Below are 18,993 nucleotides of genomic sequence, written 5' to 3'. Positions count from 1 at the left end.
TCTCTCTCTCTCTTTCTCTTCCTTTCTTCATTTCTCTTCATTTCTCTTCCTTTCCCCCCTTTTCATAATTCTTGAATTTTCCTTGGATAGTTGTTGTAGTTCATTGATCTTTTATTGCTTCATACATGTCCAAAGAAGTTCAAAGCTTTCCAGAAAACTACTGAAGTGTTTTACATTTTTTGTTCAAAGTGGAAACCATAAAGAAATGTGTCCTCACAGGAGATCCTAGTGAAGTCAGTATCTTTCTATGCATTTGAATTGGCTCTGCCATTGGGATTTAGCTTTCTTACTGGTATTTGGTGCCAGAAGGATGTTTTATACAAATGTGTGAACTGCCCGAGTAGGGCTTTTTTTCATTATTATTTTCTGCCCTGTTTCCAATTTAGTTTCTTTGACTTGCTACAGATCTGAAGAAAATCTCAGTGTTTGTTCAGTTATGTTTTGCTTCAATAAAGGAATGGTGTTAAGTTTTGGTGGAGTATTTTCAAATCCATGTATTGTCACATGGCTGTCACTCTGTGAGTACAATCTGGGTACCTGGACATAGTTCGTGCTATACTGTACACATCCAGCTGTCTGATGTGCCACTTGCTGCATTTAACTTTTTGAGTATTTCCTATAGAAATTCATCTTCAAAACAGGACTAAATGTATGTGTAGGGGTGTATGTGTATACAAATGAAGGAGGGAAAGAGGCATCTGTCTCTTTAGCTGGTGTAGCTATATGACAATAGGAGGCAATGAAACTATTCTTCTGTTGCAGCCAGTAGTGCCCAAGGTCATACTTGAAAATTTGCTTTTAATTCAGTTACTCTTTTGGGGGGGAAAAAAAAAAGTTTATAGCTAAAATTTGGAGGGAAATGCTTGACGTTAAGTTTGATACAGTGGAAATGGAATAGTACATCCTGATGTATACATATAAAGTATCATAACCTTACCTTCATGTATTGTGTGGTTGAGGTTAACTTTTTAAATGATAATGGAAAGAACTTTTCTTAAAGTATCTTCCTTTTATTTTATGAGTACCGTACCATTTATTTTTAATTTTCAGCACCGAATCGGTGAGCTCATGGCACAATATCGGCTCCCTCTGGTGGTCAGCAGTCACCTGGAACAATTTCCAGTGACTGTTAGCCAGAGCCTGCTTCCAGCCAATTTTTCTCTGTTTTACGTGACACCTACATGGCCTCTGTGAATGCAGAAGATGAATCTTGAGCCTATTCCCCCCATGTAAGCAGACTGCTGTGCTGCCCTCTCAACCACCCTCTGCTTGACTATATATTTTTTTTTCTCTGTTGACTATTCTTTATTTTCTCATAAATATGGCTCCTCTTCTGGTTAATCTGCTTCTCAGTGAAGCAAGATACATAAATCCAAGTAGACCCAAGGGGGCTGTAGTCAGGATTGAAAGCCAAATGTACGGTGAAGACATGTCTGTTTCCATAGCACAGAGAGAGTTAAATCTGCTTTTCATAAGGATAGCATGTACAAGAAAACCTACCACATTACCAAGGGTTAAGTGCATTCACATTGAACATTCAGAGTTCAAATGCATCAGACTTCTTTACTTTGTCAATATTTCTCTTGCACTTGTAGCATAGAGTGGTTTCTCTCTGGTGTCCGACTTCCTGCCCTGCAGTTTCCCCACTGTTTAACAGTTTCTTCAGTGTAATTGAGGATTTTATATATATATATATTTATATATATATATATATTTTTTTTCTAAAGTGGAATTTAAAAAGAAATATCATGGTAAGTATTTTTATATACAGAATTAAGTAAAACTTGATTAAATATGCGTATAAGTGTAGATGCACACATGTAAGTACATCTATAGAAGTAAACCACAGAAGTCACACCAGTCTGAGAAGGTCAATGTTAGAGTGCTGGGTTGGAATTTTGGTTTTGGCAGCCTTGATGAAAATGTGGACAGGTTCTATAAATGTAGAAGCCTTAGTTTCTGTGTGTTTTTTGAATAAAGCAAATACATTTCATTTGAATCTGCTGGGCATGAAGTGAAGCGTATTTTGTACAACTGTCAAATAATACTATGATATCTGAAATTGTTTCAATATTTTGTTTGTGTTTTCTGTATTTTCTGTAATAGTTGTTGATTTTTTTTTTAATTCATGCTTTAGCTGAGTGTTTTTTTTAATTATTATTTTTTTGCTGTCACTTAAAATTCAAAAACAAGACTAAGACTACTGTGATGGTTTAAGATCTAGAAAAGTTGCATATAATTGTGTGTCCTCTGTGAAGCCATCTCTATTGCTTTACCTGCAGCTGTTTTCTGTATCTAAAGTTAAGAAGATATTATTGACTCTTTTAAGGATCGGGGACTAAAAGGCTAACCCAGCACCTCTGTTCCTGGGGGAGCTAACCTGATCTCTGTGACAATGGGCATTTGTGTGAATTCACTGGCTGTAGAAGGGGGGTTAGGCTGGTTTTATGTTGGTGTGATGAACATAAGTTTCTTCCTTTCCCCTCCTCCTTTACATGCTTATATTATTACTTCCTATTAACATTTAAGTATGCATGTGATATATTAGGGCAGCCAATTGATTTGAAATATACTTTTGCTAATGGTAACCTTTGTTTTGGTTGTGAGCTCATTTGTCAAAAAGTATTATCACCTCGTCAGTATTTCAGATGGAAAGTCTCAATTTCATGTGAAGTTGATGAGAATCTCTTTCCCCCCTCCCATCCGCCCCACCGCAGCTTTCAGGTGTGATCCAGTGCCCCAAATAAAACACAGTTGTTGTGACATGCAGCATCCAGGAGGAACTGGCTTGTAACTAATAATGAGTATTTTCTCACACTCTGTCTAGACAGTCAGTCATGTAAACACAAGATGTCTTTAATGGCATCACTTGATGATGTGAAATGATAGTCTTCCAGAGCATGTATTTCCACAGATGCCGAAGTACTGATTAGGGTAATAAATTGCATTATGTAGAGATTGTCACTGTATAATACTGAGAGTCTTTTCTCCTATAGTTCCACTTCTCTGTCACAGGTAGGGGTAGTGAGAGAGTAACAATGGCAGCACCCAGTGGTTTGGGGGGTAAATCTGTTTCAGCATATATTTTTTTTACTGGTGGATTCATACCTGTCTTGGCTTGCTGAATAGAAAAAAAGAAGTTAGTGTGCCTGGAGGCAGAATTAAGCTAGATGAGGAGCAATGACTCCCATGCACACCAACCACACCATAGAGCACTCTGAATACCTCTGTTTCTCAAGAAGCAAAAGTCCTAGATCTCCATGGAAATATTTGAACCATCTGTTTTAGCAGCTTTAGGAGTTAATAAATTACAGGCTCTAACTCTTCCTTCTTTTCAATGATTACATATGGAGTCTCATTTCCTAATTTAGCTGTTGATGTTAGATGGCAGAAATTAGGCATCCTTCCTACAACTGCAGTGGTATTTGCTGTTGAGAAGGAGTTCACACTTTGGACACCCATCTGATCTGTCTTATGGATAAGGTCTCATTCTCCAGGCCTACACACATGGCATAATAGAGCAAACTTCACTGTTTGAAATATCACAGGGAAGAATTAAGTTCCCAGATAGAAAAAATTGTGCAGTCTGATAAAATGGGAATTTCAGAGCTTGATCTACCAGGTGAGTAGTCTGTCCTGGAGTGGCCAACATTTATTGATACCCAACAGGATCTTGACTTGTGTACAGCATATTCCTCATGAGCAAAGAAAGATGTATATCCGTTACCTTCTCAGTAGTCCCTATGTCATTTAGATGCCTGACCATGGAAAATGTCACCTCCTATGCCCGCGTATCATTCCTATGAGCATAAAAGAATTCTGGCATGTTTTATAAAAATAAGTGAAGTTTTTTAATAGTACAGCTGCAAAAACTTTTTTGCTGGCAGAATAAGTTAACACCTAATGTTGTCCTGAATCCTAATAAGTTATTTTAGATAACTTTATCTACTCTGAAATTGTATTAGAGACTTCGGTTCTAGTTAAATATAATGGAATCCTGGTATCAGCACTCTCCTAGGACTTCTCTAAAATGAGCACAGCTATGCCTTAACACTCTGGTGTTTTTTTCTACTGCATAAGTGCATTAAAATGGGGGGAGGGTGTCATACTTACTTTGCTTCAGATTTTTAGCTGTGTATAATAAACTATTTACTGTTAATTTAGGCCCTCACAGACTTTGGATTAAAAACATGCTTCTGAAGAGCAAGTCTGGAAATTTTAATTGGCGATGGGAGAGCAAATGTTTTATTCTTAATGCTGGTGGGACTGACATGCCCTATATATGGTGGAGTATGTAAGAGTGTACAAACAATGCCAATTTGATGCTGATGGTATTTGAGTTTCTCAGGTATCAGTCTGACTTCAGCTGTAGTTTATCAAATGACATGCAGTCTTGACAGGGATATGTCTTCCAGCAAAGCCGGTACAAAAAGGAATTGAATTACTGGTAGATGAGCCTTTGGGAAGCCACATACAAAAACTTGTGTGGGGTCCTCTACAAAAAATAAGAGAAGAGAAAGGAGGGCTTGCTGTTGTGGAGGAGTTATCATCTCCACACCTGTAGGGGAGGCCGGGGAGTAGATTTGGCCAATGGTTGTTCTGACTGTTCTTTCTGACTATTCTTTTTGTTCTTCATTTTGCTTGCCAGGAGGTGGTATACAACTCTTCTTCATTTCATTTGGATCTCAACATTCAGTGGTCTGGTTTTGAAATTGTTTTTGTTACCTAAAAGAAAATTTCTCAAAACAACAGTTCCTAGTTTGGTAGCTTGTCAACAGAATAAAGTAGAACAGGTCCAGGAAACAGGAGTCACAAATATAGTATTTTGATAATGATTATGGAAATACTAATTTATTAATTGCATTAATAATACATACATATATTTATAAGCATTTTTATGACTTTTGGTGTGGTATTTAGAATAAATCTTCATTGTGTTTGTCTTAAGTACAGGCTGAGGGATAGCAGGCATTCAGCTATGACAAGGAGGCTTTCTATGGCGTACTGGAAATATAGGGCTGCTGCCACACTTTGGCCCTTATTTTGCTTGTCTGTTCTTACTAGAGTATTTCATAAACTGTTATGGTGGTAGTTGATCTACATTTAGGATGTATTCTTCTTCCCTACATTGCTTTTTATGTTCAAGCAATTTTATATGGTAAAGACAGGGAAGGGAGAAGGGTAGAAGAGGTGTTTAAAAAAAAGTGCAATTCTGATATGATTCAGTTTTTAATTATTAAATAACTAAAAGTGAACTTATGTTAGTTTTGAAACTGTCAAAACATGTCAGATTGTTGACTGAAAGGAAAACCAAATACTTTTCTTTTTCTTAAATGAGATTATATGTTAAGCCAAGTTGGTTTCTTTCAGGAGAAAATATATGTCCAATCAAAGCCAAGCCATAATATTTTTGTCTCAGCTCTAACATTGAACTCATGCAACTATCTGACCTCAGATGCTAAGCCATGACTCTGGCACACCTTTTTTTGGATGGCAACTCACCCTAGAGATCTGAAACTAAAAAGAGTGCTTCTGCTTTTTTGGTTGTCATGACAGTAGGGCCAGTCAAGTTACCATTATGGATGAAGAACAGGATGCAAAGCATAGTCCATCATTCACCTAGTTTTCATGATCTATAAACTGTTTCTGCTTGAACTGGGCCATGGTATCACAAAATACCCTTTCAGGTTTTGATAGACAGAGTGCAGATTGCATTATTCTCATTGCTTTTTTTTAAAGCACATCTGAAGAAAGCTCTGATAACTTAGCCTGAGATAACTTTAGTGAACTCCCAGGATGCAGAATTTCTCCTCACTTCTGCATGTTAAATGAGAAGAAATGGATAAACTGCATATGCTTTAATTTATTTTCAATAATAACTGGTGATATGAAAAGTTCAACTATCTGAGCGGAGAATAACTAAGATAAGACTGTAGCAAAAGTTGTGAGATTGCTCTTGCAAATGGGTCATCCTATGAGCTTCCTACCAGTAGTGTAAAAGCAGCAGGGAAATGTTATGTCATCTTGAAGACTTGCCTGTGCGCTTCCATCTTTCTCCTCATTCACATCAACATTCCTTAGGGGTAAAGCTTGTACGGGTGATGTTTTGTGGCAGAAGATGGAGTCTGACTGTCTGAGCTGCTTACTGAAGCTGCCGTTTGGGGAATTGTGCAGGGAGGAAAAGCTCTCCACCTGAAATCAGGAAATGTTTTCTTTCTAGGCAGATTCTGTGAATGCATGTGGTGCTGATAGGAAGTTGCATCCATATTATATCTGTTTGAGGGCAGTTGTATGCACAAGAGCATCCATTGTGTTAAGGTTCTTGTTTATTCATTACAGAAGAGTCAAAAAGTCTAAGCAATGAATGGAGTGAAGGCTGACCCAGTTTCAAACAAGTCTGAAGTGTGCTTGACTTGTTGCAATGTTGTCCAAGTGTTGTGTTTTATGGCTGCATCGTAGGACTTCCAGGTTTTCCCAGGTGTATGGGCTGCGTATGCTATACCATATATATTTGGCTAATACCATGCTTATAGCAAACAAGACCTTTTCAGCCAAGGCCAATACTTTGCAATGTAATTCTCAGTAAACACGACCTGAGGCATCATTCCCTGATCCTCATTTCATTGTCCTGCTGTGGGCAGTGGCAGGACTGTGAGGTGCAAGGCCATGAACATCGCCTCCTAGTGCTGGGCACACTGTGTGCCTCAGTTACTGACTTCAAGTGAAAATCTAGAGAAGGGAAGGTTCCTTGCTGACCATAGTGTGATAACATTATGGATGGAAGAGCTAATTGTTCATCTTTGATGGACTGAAGGGTCTGTCACCAGGTTCATCGCTACTTGGACTCACAGTCTTTAGTTATTGGCTTGCAAATTCCATGCTGTCACTCTCAAAATGATCAGAATTAGTCCAATGTCATCTAGGTAACCATCCTCGGTTTTTAATGCCACAGATTTATGTCTCAATTTACATAATTTGAGTGACAGGGGCAGGTTCTAATCCTGTGTCACATGCAGGGTTTGTACTTTTGTGAATTTAAAGGAAAGAAGGCAATGGGCTATTCTAATTTGGCATTTTTTTTAATTTTTATTTTTAATGTGTTGGCACAGAAGTAGTAAGTACTGTACAATCAATATGGAGCTTCTTTTAAGAATCTTTCATGCCTCAATATACATCTGGAACTATTTGCACTAACTAAAAGTAAAATAAATGCCACAGCATATTATACCATACTTTTTTTTCATTTAAAAAAGGAAATTGAAAACACACTGCTCCTAGAAATGCTTGACATTGAATTGGCTATTGAAATGGTATCAGTAAAGTATTTATATATTCCATATTTTGTTCCATACATCAGCTTTCCTTGATGCATTAGACTTGGAAGCATGCCACACGAGCTGAAATGTTGCCATATATGAAAGACCGCCTTGTTTTAAAAATGGACTAAATCATTTAGGATACAGGAAGTACAGGAAATCAGTTTGAATACATGCACATCTCTTTTTGCCCCTGCTCTTGCACGTTTTACTTTGTCTCTTCCACGTTTGCCTTCAGAAATTGGCTGGGCTTACGGTAAATATCGGTGCTCACCTAACAGCTAAATAATAGTGACAAAAATAACTCCTGCCATAAAACCTGAATGAATGACAAGAACAGTACAGTTTCATGAACCAAGAAATCCGCAAAAGAAATATCATAATTTAAAGTTGGTTTTACAACATTCTTTAATTTTAAACGGAGCAAAATACTTCTGTGGTAAAGTCACAGTTCTTCACTCTTTGCTGTAAAAGAGATTCAAGAATGTATATTTCAAAATCTTTCCCCCCCCCCAATATAATCCAAAGCAAATGCAATAGATCTCTGCATACTTGAAACATATTTTCTGAATTTATTCTAAGTCTCTCACTGCACCAGAGGGTTGTGTATATGGATTAGGACTAGCCCATTATTTCACCATCTATCTCCATCCTGAATTGATTGCAGCGAATAGTGAAGAATGAAATGCAGATGTCTCCTTTTCCCTTTGGTTTGGAGTACCTCTGGTTTCAGCCCCATTTGATCAGAACTGTGCTAAGGAGTCCAGCTCTGTCACTGCTTAGAGGGTTTCTATGGAAGAAGTCTTTGCATCTGAAACAAGTTATTCTGTCTGTATATGCAGCCTGTGCTCTGAAAGGGGTGATGTGAGATTCTGCATGTATGAAACTTTCTGTCATGTCCCTGCTGAAACTTTCTGTCATGTCCATGCTAATTCAGGATTATTTGAAATGCCAGATTCCAAAGGCAACAACAACCAAAAAAAAAAAAAAATCTTTGCAAATGGGGAATTCACTTCGTCACAAAAGCATAAACATGTTTGGAATTCAAGAAATTAAGTCATTTTAAGAGATGGTTCTCTTTCAAGTTTGTCCAAATTTCAGGCAAACCTCAAGGTATATACTCGGTATATACTCATTTTTTACAACAATTAGAGTAAATTTTTTTTTTTTTAATTAAAATTGTAATCATTTGTAATGAAGCTGGGGTTCTAGGCTACATATCAGACATTACCGGCTTCACAAGCTCAGGTCATAGGGGCTGGGAATGCTTTGTCAGCCACAGCTCTGCTTTATGCTCTGTCATCGCTCCAAATGAAGCTGGTGAGGCCTCCAGGCTGGGTGGTAGAGTAGAGGTGCGTGCAGAGCAGCAACGTGCACGTCCTCCTGGCCCCATAGTGCCCTCAGAAGCTGAGATACAGAGGGGAGATGTAAATTAGAGGTTAGGAGGAAATTCTTCACTCAGAGGGTGGTGAGGCACTGGCACAGGCTGCCCAGAGAAGCTGTGGATGCCCCATCCCTGGAAGTGTTCAAGGGTGGGTTGGACGAGGCCCTGGGCAACCTGGTCTGGTGGGCGGTGTCCCTGCCCATGGTAAGGGGGTTGGAACTGGGTGGGCTTTAAGGTCCCTTCCTGCTCAAACCCTTCTGTGATTCTGTGACTCTGCTGTGAAGGCAGGGAGCAGATAAATACCAGGATAAAGGCTCCTGCAGGAGTTTTGCTACTGAAGAGGGCGGAAGGGTGGGAAGTGAAAGACTCCAATGGAGCAGGCTGTTCTCCTGGGCTGTGCCTTAATGTGGTGACTTCAGAGCACGTGGAAGAGCTTTGCATTTTATATTGTAGTTCTTCAAAAGACCTCCCCCCTCTCCCCCTGCACTGTAAAGATAAGCTGGTACCTTGATTAGAAGTGTTTTGAGGTGCACTTAGAAGCAGCCTTGTATCTCCTTATAGAAGGTGGTGCCACAGACAACCAGAGATAAATCTGTCTACCATCGTACAGTAGCAGTGTGTGTGTTAGGGCTTCGCAAGGGGGAGAGAGGGGCTAATCAAAAGTCAGTGACCTGTCGCATTTGTTCCCCTCCCCCCATACAAAAGAAAGGTAATTAGGAACTAATGTCAACAGATTTATATGAAAAGTACAGGGGTCTGTGGCTAATTTCAGCGATCTGCAGGTCGGGTGGCAGACACTGTTCGAGGGAACAAAAACCAGTCAGAGCGCAGCGGAACGACAATCTGCAAGTGGAGGGCCGAGCCCACACACTATTTCCCACTATAGCGTTCCATTTAAGTAACCAAATATTGCCAGCTTGTTGGAAAAGCCTTCCCCCTCCGATCTGAGCAGACCTGAGCTCTGGTATGCAGCGAAGTCGGGGAGCAGGAGAGTCGCAGTTGGTTGCGATACCAGGCTCACTTTTAGGTATCAACAGCTGAATCGGAGGATACAGCCTGTGCCTGCTCAGTGTGAGCAGCAGACTGCGAGCGGAGTTCGATTTCTCTCACTCTTTCTTCCACCCACCTCCGTCTCCTCCCTGCCTGTGTCTGCGCTCCCACATGCTTCAAATCTGTGTACCTGGACTGCCTTCCTTAACAGTTCAGCGTGAGTGTTAGCAGAATGAAAACCAGATGGACCAGCAGTTCCCACTGTTATCTCCCCACCAGCTCTGGCAAGCCTCCCTTTCTCTCTCCTTTCTTGGCATGGCAGAAATATTTTCCTTTATTTAGGAGGGCTCGGGCTCACTGCTGTGCCTCTTTCCCTCTGTTGCAACATGAGCTGAAAGCTATTTATTCCCTTGTTGCTGAGGTTGGTTGAGGTGAGTGCGAGATGAATTCAGCTATTAAGGAAGCAATTAACATTTCAAGACTAGTTTTCATAGTTCTTTATATTAAATGAATGGCTTTGAAGATATAGATTTAACTGCTTGAGTATAGCGACATGGAAAGGATATTTGTATAGAGTATTTTTTAAAACTTACTTTTGTTTTCCAGCATGTAATAATTTACTGTTGCTTGATTTGCAAATCAAACCTCACCTGCCTGTGTAGAAGCCTTAATATTTAAGCCAGTCATTTTGGATACTGTTCCCTACACTACTGAGGTTTACTAACCTTAGATCAAAACTTCAGATCCTTTACTACTGTATCTGTATTCCCCTCATAGCATTTTTGGGGTGTTTCACTGTTTGTCCCAAACAGTGTTTGCCCAAAAACTGTTTGTCCCAGTGTGTGGCACTTCACACACTGAATGTCTGTATCATACTTCCTTGGTTTCAAGCAACTGAAGATTGGTATCTATCATGTGTTGTTAATTTTTACTTTTTTTTTTCCTTCTCGCTCTCCTGATAATTAAATGCTCTAATAATTAGGTGCTTTGAGGCTCTTCAAAACACACCCTTCCTTCATAAAATGTGTGCACAGCATTTCATTTCTCTTAGTGTCTTGCAGGCAAAACTTTAGATATATGCTTTTTTTTTTTTTTTTGGTGAAGTTTGTACAATGTTAGAACAAAGAATACCTTCTCAAAGTTGAGTGACAGAGTTTATAGAACATTACTGACTTTGCTGTTGTCTTGAATTGAAATCACAGATTAATCTACTACCTCACTAGCAGTGACATTTATTTGTTTTGTAAGATGGTTTAATGGAGCTCATGAAGACTTGTATAGGACAGTGCATAAAACAACTAATCCTGACCCTGAAAGAAGGGATGTCAGACTTTAACTCATGCCTGTTAAAAGCTAAACTTCACCTTTACTCAAGATGGCTCACTAAACTGCTGGAGTGAGTAAGGCAGTCTTAATTTTGCTTTCAGTTGATAAATGTTGTTTTGCCCATTCATGATAAATGAAACATAGGGGTTTGAATGTTTTTTATTTTTAATATTTATTTATTTATTTATTTCCATCAATGTTAACATAGAGGTGTCCAGAAAAATGTTTGGATAAAAAAACTATTTCTGTAGTTTCTGTATCAAGTATCTCGCATCTTTAGATCTTTACTTGCAAGACAACTGTTAGGTTTTCTGCCTGTGTTTGCATTTGTTGTTGTTGTTTTTAATATCTTCCAGATTTTGAACATTAAAGTTCATACTGTGTAGAGGTGCAAACTTAGAAATTTGATTTTTTTTTTTTTTTTTAAGTCGATATGAATGTGTGGAGATCGACTTACCGTTTTGACATGTGTTTATTTTTCTTGTGAATGTGAGAATATCCAAGGGGAAGGGTGGTAAAGTCATCCAGGAGGCGCGCAGTATTTAACATAAGTATCTCTCCTTATTTACGAAGATGAGCGATGGAGAGGGTGGCAGATGTTATAAAGAAGATACATGACGAGCTGGCTTCGACCAGTGTCCTTCCCAATATCCTACCTCTACTAAAGAGCTTCAGGTTTTAGTTCTGCAAGAGTTGTCATAAGGGGATTTATTACCTTCCTGTCTCTGTCTATTTTTTTTCCTCCTGGCTAACGTTGAAGGGAGGTGGCATTATTGCAGCTCCAGGAGTGCTTGGGAGGTAGCATCTGCACATGCTGGAAATAAAAACAAAAGATAATGCAGCACCACTACAAACGAGGTCTTACCATCTGTGTTACACCTTCTTAAGTAAGGTTCAGATGATGTAATTCTGAAAGAGCACACTGGAGTAGATAATCAGGTGTAATCTTTTGCGGCAGATGCTGCAATGGCTCACTTCCTGCGTTAGCTTTTAAACTTTTTTTTTTGGAGCGGATGTACTTGGGGAAATAAAATAGTGTGTTCATGTGGTGTGTTACAGATCGCACTGAGAAGCATTCCACAATGCCAGACTCACCTGTGGATGTGAAGACACAATCCAGGCTGACGCCTCCAACAATGCCACCTCCTCCCACTACCCAAGGAGCTCCAAGAACCAGTTCATTCACGCCCACAACATGTAATTAGACTTATTTTCTTCCTTTTCTTCCATATTCTTTATTTCTGTATGTAAACAACCGAAGTTTTGAAGGGAAACCTGTATGACAGGGCTGCAGCAGCATTATACTGCAATATGTAATTAAGCACAACTAAGATCACAACAGATAAATGTATCTTTAATTTATTAAGACGTTCAGCTCAGAGTTGTGGTAATTTTGTTGATAGCTTGGCTGTAGTGTCAAAGAACAGCGAGAACTAATTTTCTATGTCATTTATGCTTAGATCAGTCCTGTGAGAAGTAAGGGAAACTTCCTTCCTGTCTTGTATGTATGCCATTCTTTTGTTTTGTTTAAAGGATTCTGTTCACTTTTGTATATAAACTTCGGTAGTTATTGTTTAGGGCTTTGTGGTTTGTTTATATATTTAAAGTGGGGGTTATTCATAAAGAAAATACTTCATCCCACTAACGACTGAATGCAGAATTTGGATTTAAGTGCTACAAAATTTCTAATTAGTATGGATTTAAAAAAAAAATACTTTTATTGTTTTGTCTTGAGATTTCTAGCCTGTGACCACTTCTCTAAATCACTCAGGGCTGGATCTCTGTCTCAGTTTGCTGATGTAAACACACAGGAAACTCTACCAGTCTTGGTGTAATTATTCTGCATTCGTATCAGTGTAACTGAGATTTAAATCTGGCATGTTGTCTGGACTATTCTTTTCACAGTCACAAAATGATCCACATTTCTCTTACCAAGATTTAGCTGCAAATTTTTGGTCTCTTTTATATGCCTTGTAATAGTATAAACATGAGAATGTGTTTACATTTCACATTTTAAATAAAACAGTTTTAGAACAGTAGAATACATATGCCTAAACAGCATGAAGGCAGCATCTTCTATTTGTCTTGCCTACATTTTTTAGCCCCTTGCTGCCTGTTAAATGCCTGTTAAATGCCTTACTTAAAATTCACCTCTATGCAGGAGGCCAGCTGGAAGCCTTTGTACCACTTATCCCAGTGAACCCTGTCCTGAGGATTTACATTGAACTTAAACAGTGAGGAGCATTTGTGCCAGCTCTTTGCATAAACTCAAATTTAACCCAGTGACCCTGATCCTGCAAGATCTGCTTGTTTTGCTTAACTCCAGCACCTGAATCATCCTAGGAACTGCTCTGCTCTAAAGTTAAACTGTAGGTTTTTGCAGGATGGGGCTCTTGTAGGTTAGGCTTTTCTGTCTAATGCACTTAGCACGGTTCAGGATGATCTTGTGCGATGATAAAAGGAATGAGACAATGTTCTTCTTTAATCTTTCCTACAGTTCTCAGTGTACCCATTAGATTTCTGGACATTGTTGGAAGGTGTGTGAGCCATAGCTCTTCCCCCCCACCTTTAAATGAAGACTAAAAGTCTAAAGATCTAATTTTAAATGCCCGTCAGATTTTAAATCCCTGTCAGATTTTGGAGTTTGGCCTTAGCAGTTCTAGATTGTATATAGTAAACAGTCACTTCTGTTTGAGTGTCTGTTATACTTATTACTACTGCAGTGAGAATGCCTGTAGGCTAAGAAGAGCATACTTGTTTTCTGGTCAAGAGTATGCTTGTTGTTTGTTTTGTTTTAGACTATTAAAAACTCTTAAGATATATTAGTTTGTGGAAATTTTAAATGCTAAATTCTATTTTATTAATAACATGGTTATGTTTCATAATAACATAGATGTCTTTGACAGTTGACAAATTCAGACATTGTAAAGAAAGAGATAAAATCATTAGTAGTGGATAGGCTATTACAAATAAAAATTGTTTTAGAGAAACTGCATTTGAGGAATATTTCTTTATCTGTTTTGTTGAGGGAGAAATTTTGCCGGCCTTTCTCCTCCTCATCTGTCCTAGGGAATGAACTTGGCTGTTCTCTGCTTTCTTGATCATAGCCCCATCACCTTCTGCCTAGAACAGCCCAGGAACAGCGACTGAGTTGCTGGGTTGTGTCAGGCTAGAGCAGGACTTACTCTTCCCGCTCCTCATTTACTAAGCTCATGGTATGATAACTTTTGTCTATACAAGTTCCTTGCAATCACCATGTATTTGTTTACTCAGATATCTCACTCTGCTCAGTGCACGGAGAGCATGGCTTGGAGCTTAATTTACAGAGACCAGCTTTTTTTCTATTTCTGCGCTTTCCATTTCTTGTTTTCCCTAGCCCATGCAACTAGAATAGGCAACCAACATCTAGGATAAAAACCAGCAGAAACTAGGTAGCCATTCAGATGGCCATTTTCTCTTCTACTTCCAGAAACGCACTGCAGTCACAAGGACAAAAATGAGGGTTGTGATAATCATTTAAATCTTGTAATAAGTGTCCACCCTCAAAAAGGAGTTGCTATCTAAAAATGAAGATGACTGTTGGAGGAAGTGACAAATACAAAAGGGATGTTTGGTCATTAACAAACATGGAAAGTTCTTTAAGTAGCTAGCTTGTCATGTTTTAAATAGGAAGCAATGGAGGCTATTAGCATTATACATTTTTGATTATGGCTAACTTCCTGATTTTTGATGTTTTTTGAGATACAGTGATCTAAATTCAGGTCGCAGTGCTTTGGAGGAGAGAAACAGATTGCACAAGTGAGTGGTATTAAAAAAAAAAAAACAAAGAAAGAAAGAACAGAAACCAGCAAATTTGCCCAGGGCAACGGCCAGCTGAGTGGAGCTGCTGCTGGGTATAGTCCTGTGCTACTGGCCTACGCTTGCAAGTGCGCTGGTGCATTCTCATTTGTAGGGAGCCATTCTTTTTCTTGCAGCTCACTGTCAGTTTGGCTAGTCAGACTCAAGCAATTTCAACAGTGTGTGTTTGACTGTTACTGTTTCAAGTAACCTGGGTGGAAAAAGATGTCCTTGGTTTGATTCTGTGCTCTCTTCTGGAGTGTGAATAAGAATTGAACTAAAATAGCTGCCAAAAACTGTGTGTTGTTGTCTTCAGTATGTCTGCATGAATCTTGTTGCCATAAATTTCGAACACTTAGTGCTTCAGATACTTATTCTCACAGCAACCTTACAACAGGAGGGAAATGCCTTCCTATCCTTTTTAGAGATACAGTATTGGCAAATGAAAAGCTGAGTGATTTCCTTCTGGTCTCTGAGAAGTCTTCTCCTGAAGCCCAGCTTCGTGCCCTAGCTGCAAGGCTTCAGGCCACAGCAAGCGTGGCACCATTTGTACCTGCACAAACAACTTAGTGTGCTCCATATGTTAGCAGCTAGGAAATCTGTATCGGAAAAAATAACCTTCTCATTGGGTGGTGTAAGGTTAAAACGTGAAAGTCCTGTTTTATAAACACAGCTGTCAGTTGTGTGTACAAAACACGAGTAAAAATATTCAGAGATAAACTGAGGCTTCGTGAAATATGTCTGCACATTTTTTCTACCCCAAAGAGCAGTTTTTTTTTGTTCTTGATCATATATGCGCTTGTGCTCTTTTCTGTTTTTTTTTTTTTCTTTTTTTTTTTTATTTCCCCCCCCTCCTCTCTCTCTCTCTTTTTGACATCCTCTGACAAAAGGCTGATAATCAAACAATGCTTTTCAGGTCCTGGAGCGCTCTGGGGGGCTGTGTGACAGGCAGCTACTGTTACTTCCAGTCCATACACTGTTCAGTACCAGATACTGTAATATAGATGTAAACTGCAGTGTCATTCTGTCAAAAAGCTAATTGTCTTTGATTGTGCAACTTAATTAATTTTAAGGTCAAGCACAGAAAATATAAGCTGATGGATTTCCCCCCCCATCCTCTCTCTCTCTCCCCCTCTGTCTCCCTCTCTCTATTTTATCTTCCCTTCTCTTTCTCTTTCAGTAACCAATGGCACTAGCCATTCACCAACAGCGTTAAATGGAGCTCCATCTCCTCCTAATGGCTTTAGCAATGGGCCATCCTCTTCCTCTTCCTCTTCTCTGGCTAACCAGCAGTTACCACCAGCTTGTGGAGCTAGGCAACTCAGCAAACTGAAGAGATTTCTTACAACCTTACAGCAGTTTGGCAATGACATTTCACCAGAGATTGGGGAGAGAGTGCGTACCCTTGTGCTAGGACTTGTGGTAAGCAAAAAACAATGATATAATAACTGTTATCTTTTGCTCTCCCTTTCCCTCCTTTATGCTTGACATGTTTATTATACACAAGAGTGGGTCACATACACTGCATATACCATACTTATATATACCAAGTACCGTCTCTTGCCCCAGAGTATGTGTCTTGACTATTTGGCTACAAGTGGCAGCTGTTCTCAACTGGGTTGAGAACAGTGGCAGCTGTTCTCAACAGACTAGAACGGTACAGTATTATGCCATAATGATGTGAAAGGGTTTTTTGCTCTATACTGGCAGCACCCCTGATGTAGACACAGCTTGAATTATATAATACAGTTAAATCTGTTTTGGCTTGCCTAATTTAGTTGACTGGGGAAAAGAGAGTGCCCCTATACATATAGCAGCAGAATACTGGTTAAAAGGAAGAGCTGAATACATGCTTGGACTGTGGTTACGCAGTGGAAAACCTTTTCTCAGTATTCATTGAATCCAGTGATGAGGGACCTGACAGTGTATTGATGCTACTTAAGTCAAGTTATTTATAAGATTATGTGATTATATGTCTGAATGGTAATTTCAGGTTTTTCTTATCTACAACCGTCAGGTTGGGCTGCTGTTTTATTGGCAAACTGTTGGGAATCTGGCCCAGGATTCTTTTTATTCCCATTAAAGTCCTTTCGCTGCCAGACATTGTTGTCTCCCATGTATCTCCTTCAATAATAATTACATGTACCAGGAAAATACTGTTGCAGTGTTCTAATTTACATCTGTTCTGAGCAGCTGCAGTTGCCATTGCCTTCATTTGGAGCAAAGACTGCTAGCACTGTTTAGTACTGGGGCTCAGGTGCTCTCCACTTATATCTTCACAAAACACTACCTGAAAGCAGTGAGACATGTTCACTTGAGTCCGTGTTAGAAGGAAGGATAATGTAGGCAGTAGAACTTCAGTAAGTCCTATTCTGTGTTTGCTTGCACATCCAGAATATTTAGTTAATGTGTTTTTGCTTGGCACATGGTTCTCTGTGGAAATGTGAACTAGTAAAGGAGCTAAGGACACCTTTCGGTGCATCTACCAGCCTTTGATTTTCAAATCAAAAGTTCTTGCCCATTGTTCTTTACAGTTGGATTTCTACCTCACTAAACTTCATCTGAGCTCCAAGGAGCAAACTATGATCTCTTCCTTGGGAATGTTCATGTATCATTATTCCCTTGGTTAAACCAGTGCAAGGTGTGGTCTTTGTGCCTATGCCCTCAGCCACAAAGTAATGGCTTCCCTACACAACCTACCAATGCAATGAGTAGGACATAATAAACAATTTTCTTAATAAGTATAATAGGCAAAGTGCAGTTTTCCTCCTCAAACAACAAGGAAGGTGTGTATGTGCACATTAATTACCACCTCTGCACTGGGAACAAAAATTCAAGAGGCATCAATAGAAGAAAAAATAAATTGTTGAGAAAAGCAGCTTTAACTGGTGTTTGACATCTGAAAGCATTTCCACGCTTAGCACCTGAGAACTTAAACTGTACTCTAAGCAACAGGCGCTGAATGTCTGAGATACTGGTGGTTTCCTTTGAGTATTTTAATAAGGTAATAATTTAATAATGTGGCATGTTTTTCTTTATCCTCTTATCAATATAAAGAACAAGTGATTAAGCAATTTCAGAGTGCTTTGGTTACTCTTTCTCTTGCTAAGTGTTTTCATTATTTTGTCACCAAGAAAGAATTTTTTTTCTCAACAGAATTCTACTTTGACAATTGAAGAATTTCATTCCAAACTGCAAGAAGCTACTAACTTCCCACTGCGACCTTTTGTCATCCCATTTTTAAAGGTATTGCACAGTTCAGTGATCTGGAAAGTATTTCAAACCATATTGTTGCTAGGTCACAGATGTGTGTTACAGTTTTTCTTTTTAAGAGAGTAACGAAAATGAATAACTTTTAAAGGCTTCTTTCCATAGCTTAGTAGACGGAACTGCATTTGAGTATGTAGTTTGGCTATTCACAGGAGCTGTCATTTCCCTAATTCTATAATCACTGTTGTTTGTTTTATATTTTTAGTTTCTAGATATAGAAGCTTTTACCAGCTAAGTCTTGAGACTTTTGATTATAAACATAATAATTTCTTGTGCTTGCTAAAAGCTACATTTTTTTTTTTTGCAAATTTACATGATGTAAAGAAAAGAGATGTCAAGAATTCCTACGACCAGCCCTTTTTTAATGTGCTGCTCATCATTCTTACACAATGAGATTGTGACACTGCCGTGCAAGTAAAATACTAATCTTTTTCTTCTGGTTCCATTCACCAGTACAACCATGATATCATAAGAAGGACTTATGCTTATGTATCTATTATTAGAAATTAAAGATAAAATCTCTTTCAAAAGCCAATTAATAAAATGCACCACATTAATGTGCATAATAGGAACCAGAGAAGCAAAATCTTCTTTGAAGTCAGGAATTTATTCTGGTGCTCACCTGTCAGTAACTACCTCCTCTGAATGGCTGTGGTCTCTGAACAGTCCAAGTTACATTCACAGAGCACGTTGCATTCTGTTTTGGTTTTGCTGTAGAGATGAGAAATTTATTGTTCCCTTTTATATTTCTGGTGTCTTTATCATTAGTGTGTGGGTGGACAGTTTGCATTATTTTAGTCAGTGTGTATAAGCGTTCTTAGCTATTCTGTTGTCCTGAAGCACTAGTATCCTCAAAGGGTTTGTTTTCAT

General features: G+C 38.9%; 1 protein-coding gene across 3 annotated transcripts in view; it reads left to right on the top strand.

Moving 5' to 3' along the window:
* RUNX1T1 (RUNX1 partner transcriptional co-repressor 1) overlaps positions 1-18,993 on the top strand; it is a 115,370-nt gene that overhangs the window by 50,642 nt on the left and 45,735 nt on the right. For all 3 annotated transcript variants that reach the window (XM_080581277.1, XM_080581278.1, XM_080581279.1), the window contains 3 exons: positions 12,076-12,213; positions 16,034-16,275; positions 18,010-18,099. In XM_080581277.1, the coding sequence (XP_080437403.1) occupies positions 12,076-12,213; positions 16,034-16,275; positions 18,010-18,099 (470 nt within the window). The remainder of the gene's footprint in view (positions 1-12,075; positions 12,214-16,033; positions 16,276-18,009; positions 18,100-18,993) is intronic.

The sequence above is a fragment of the Anser brachyrhynchus genome (assembly GCF_964034855.1).
Source record: "Anser brachyrhynchus genome assembly, chromosome: 2".
Taxonomy (NCBI): domain Eukaryota; kingdom Metazoa; phylum Chordata; class Aves; order Anseriformes; family Anatidae; genus Anser; species Anser brachyrhynchus.
The sequence above is the reverse complement of the archived record's forward strand: the minus strand, read 5'-3'. Positions and strand labels throughout refer to the sequence as shown.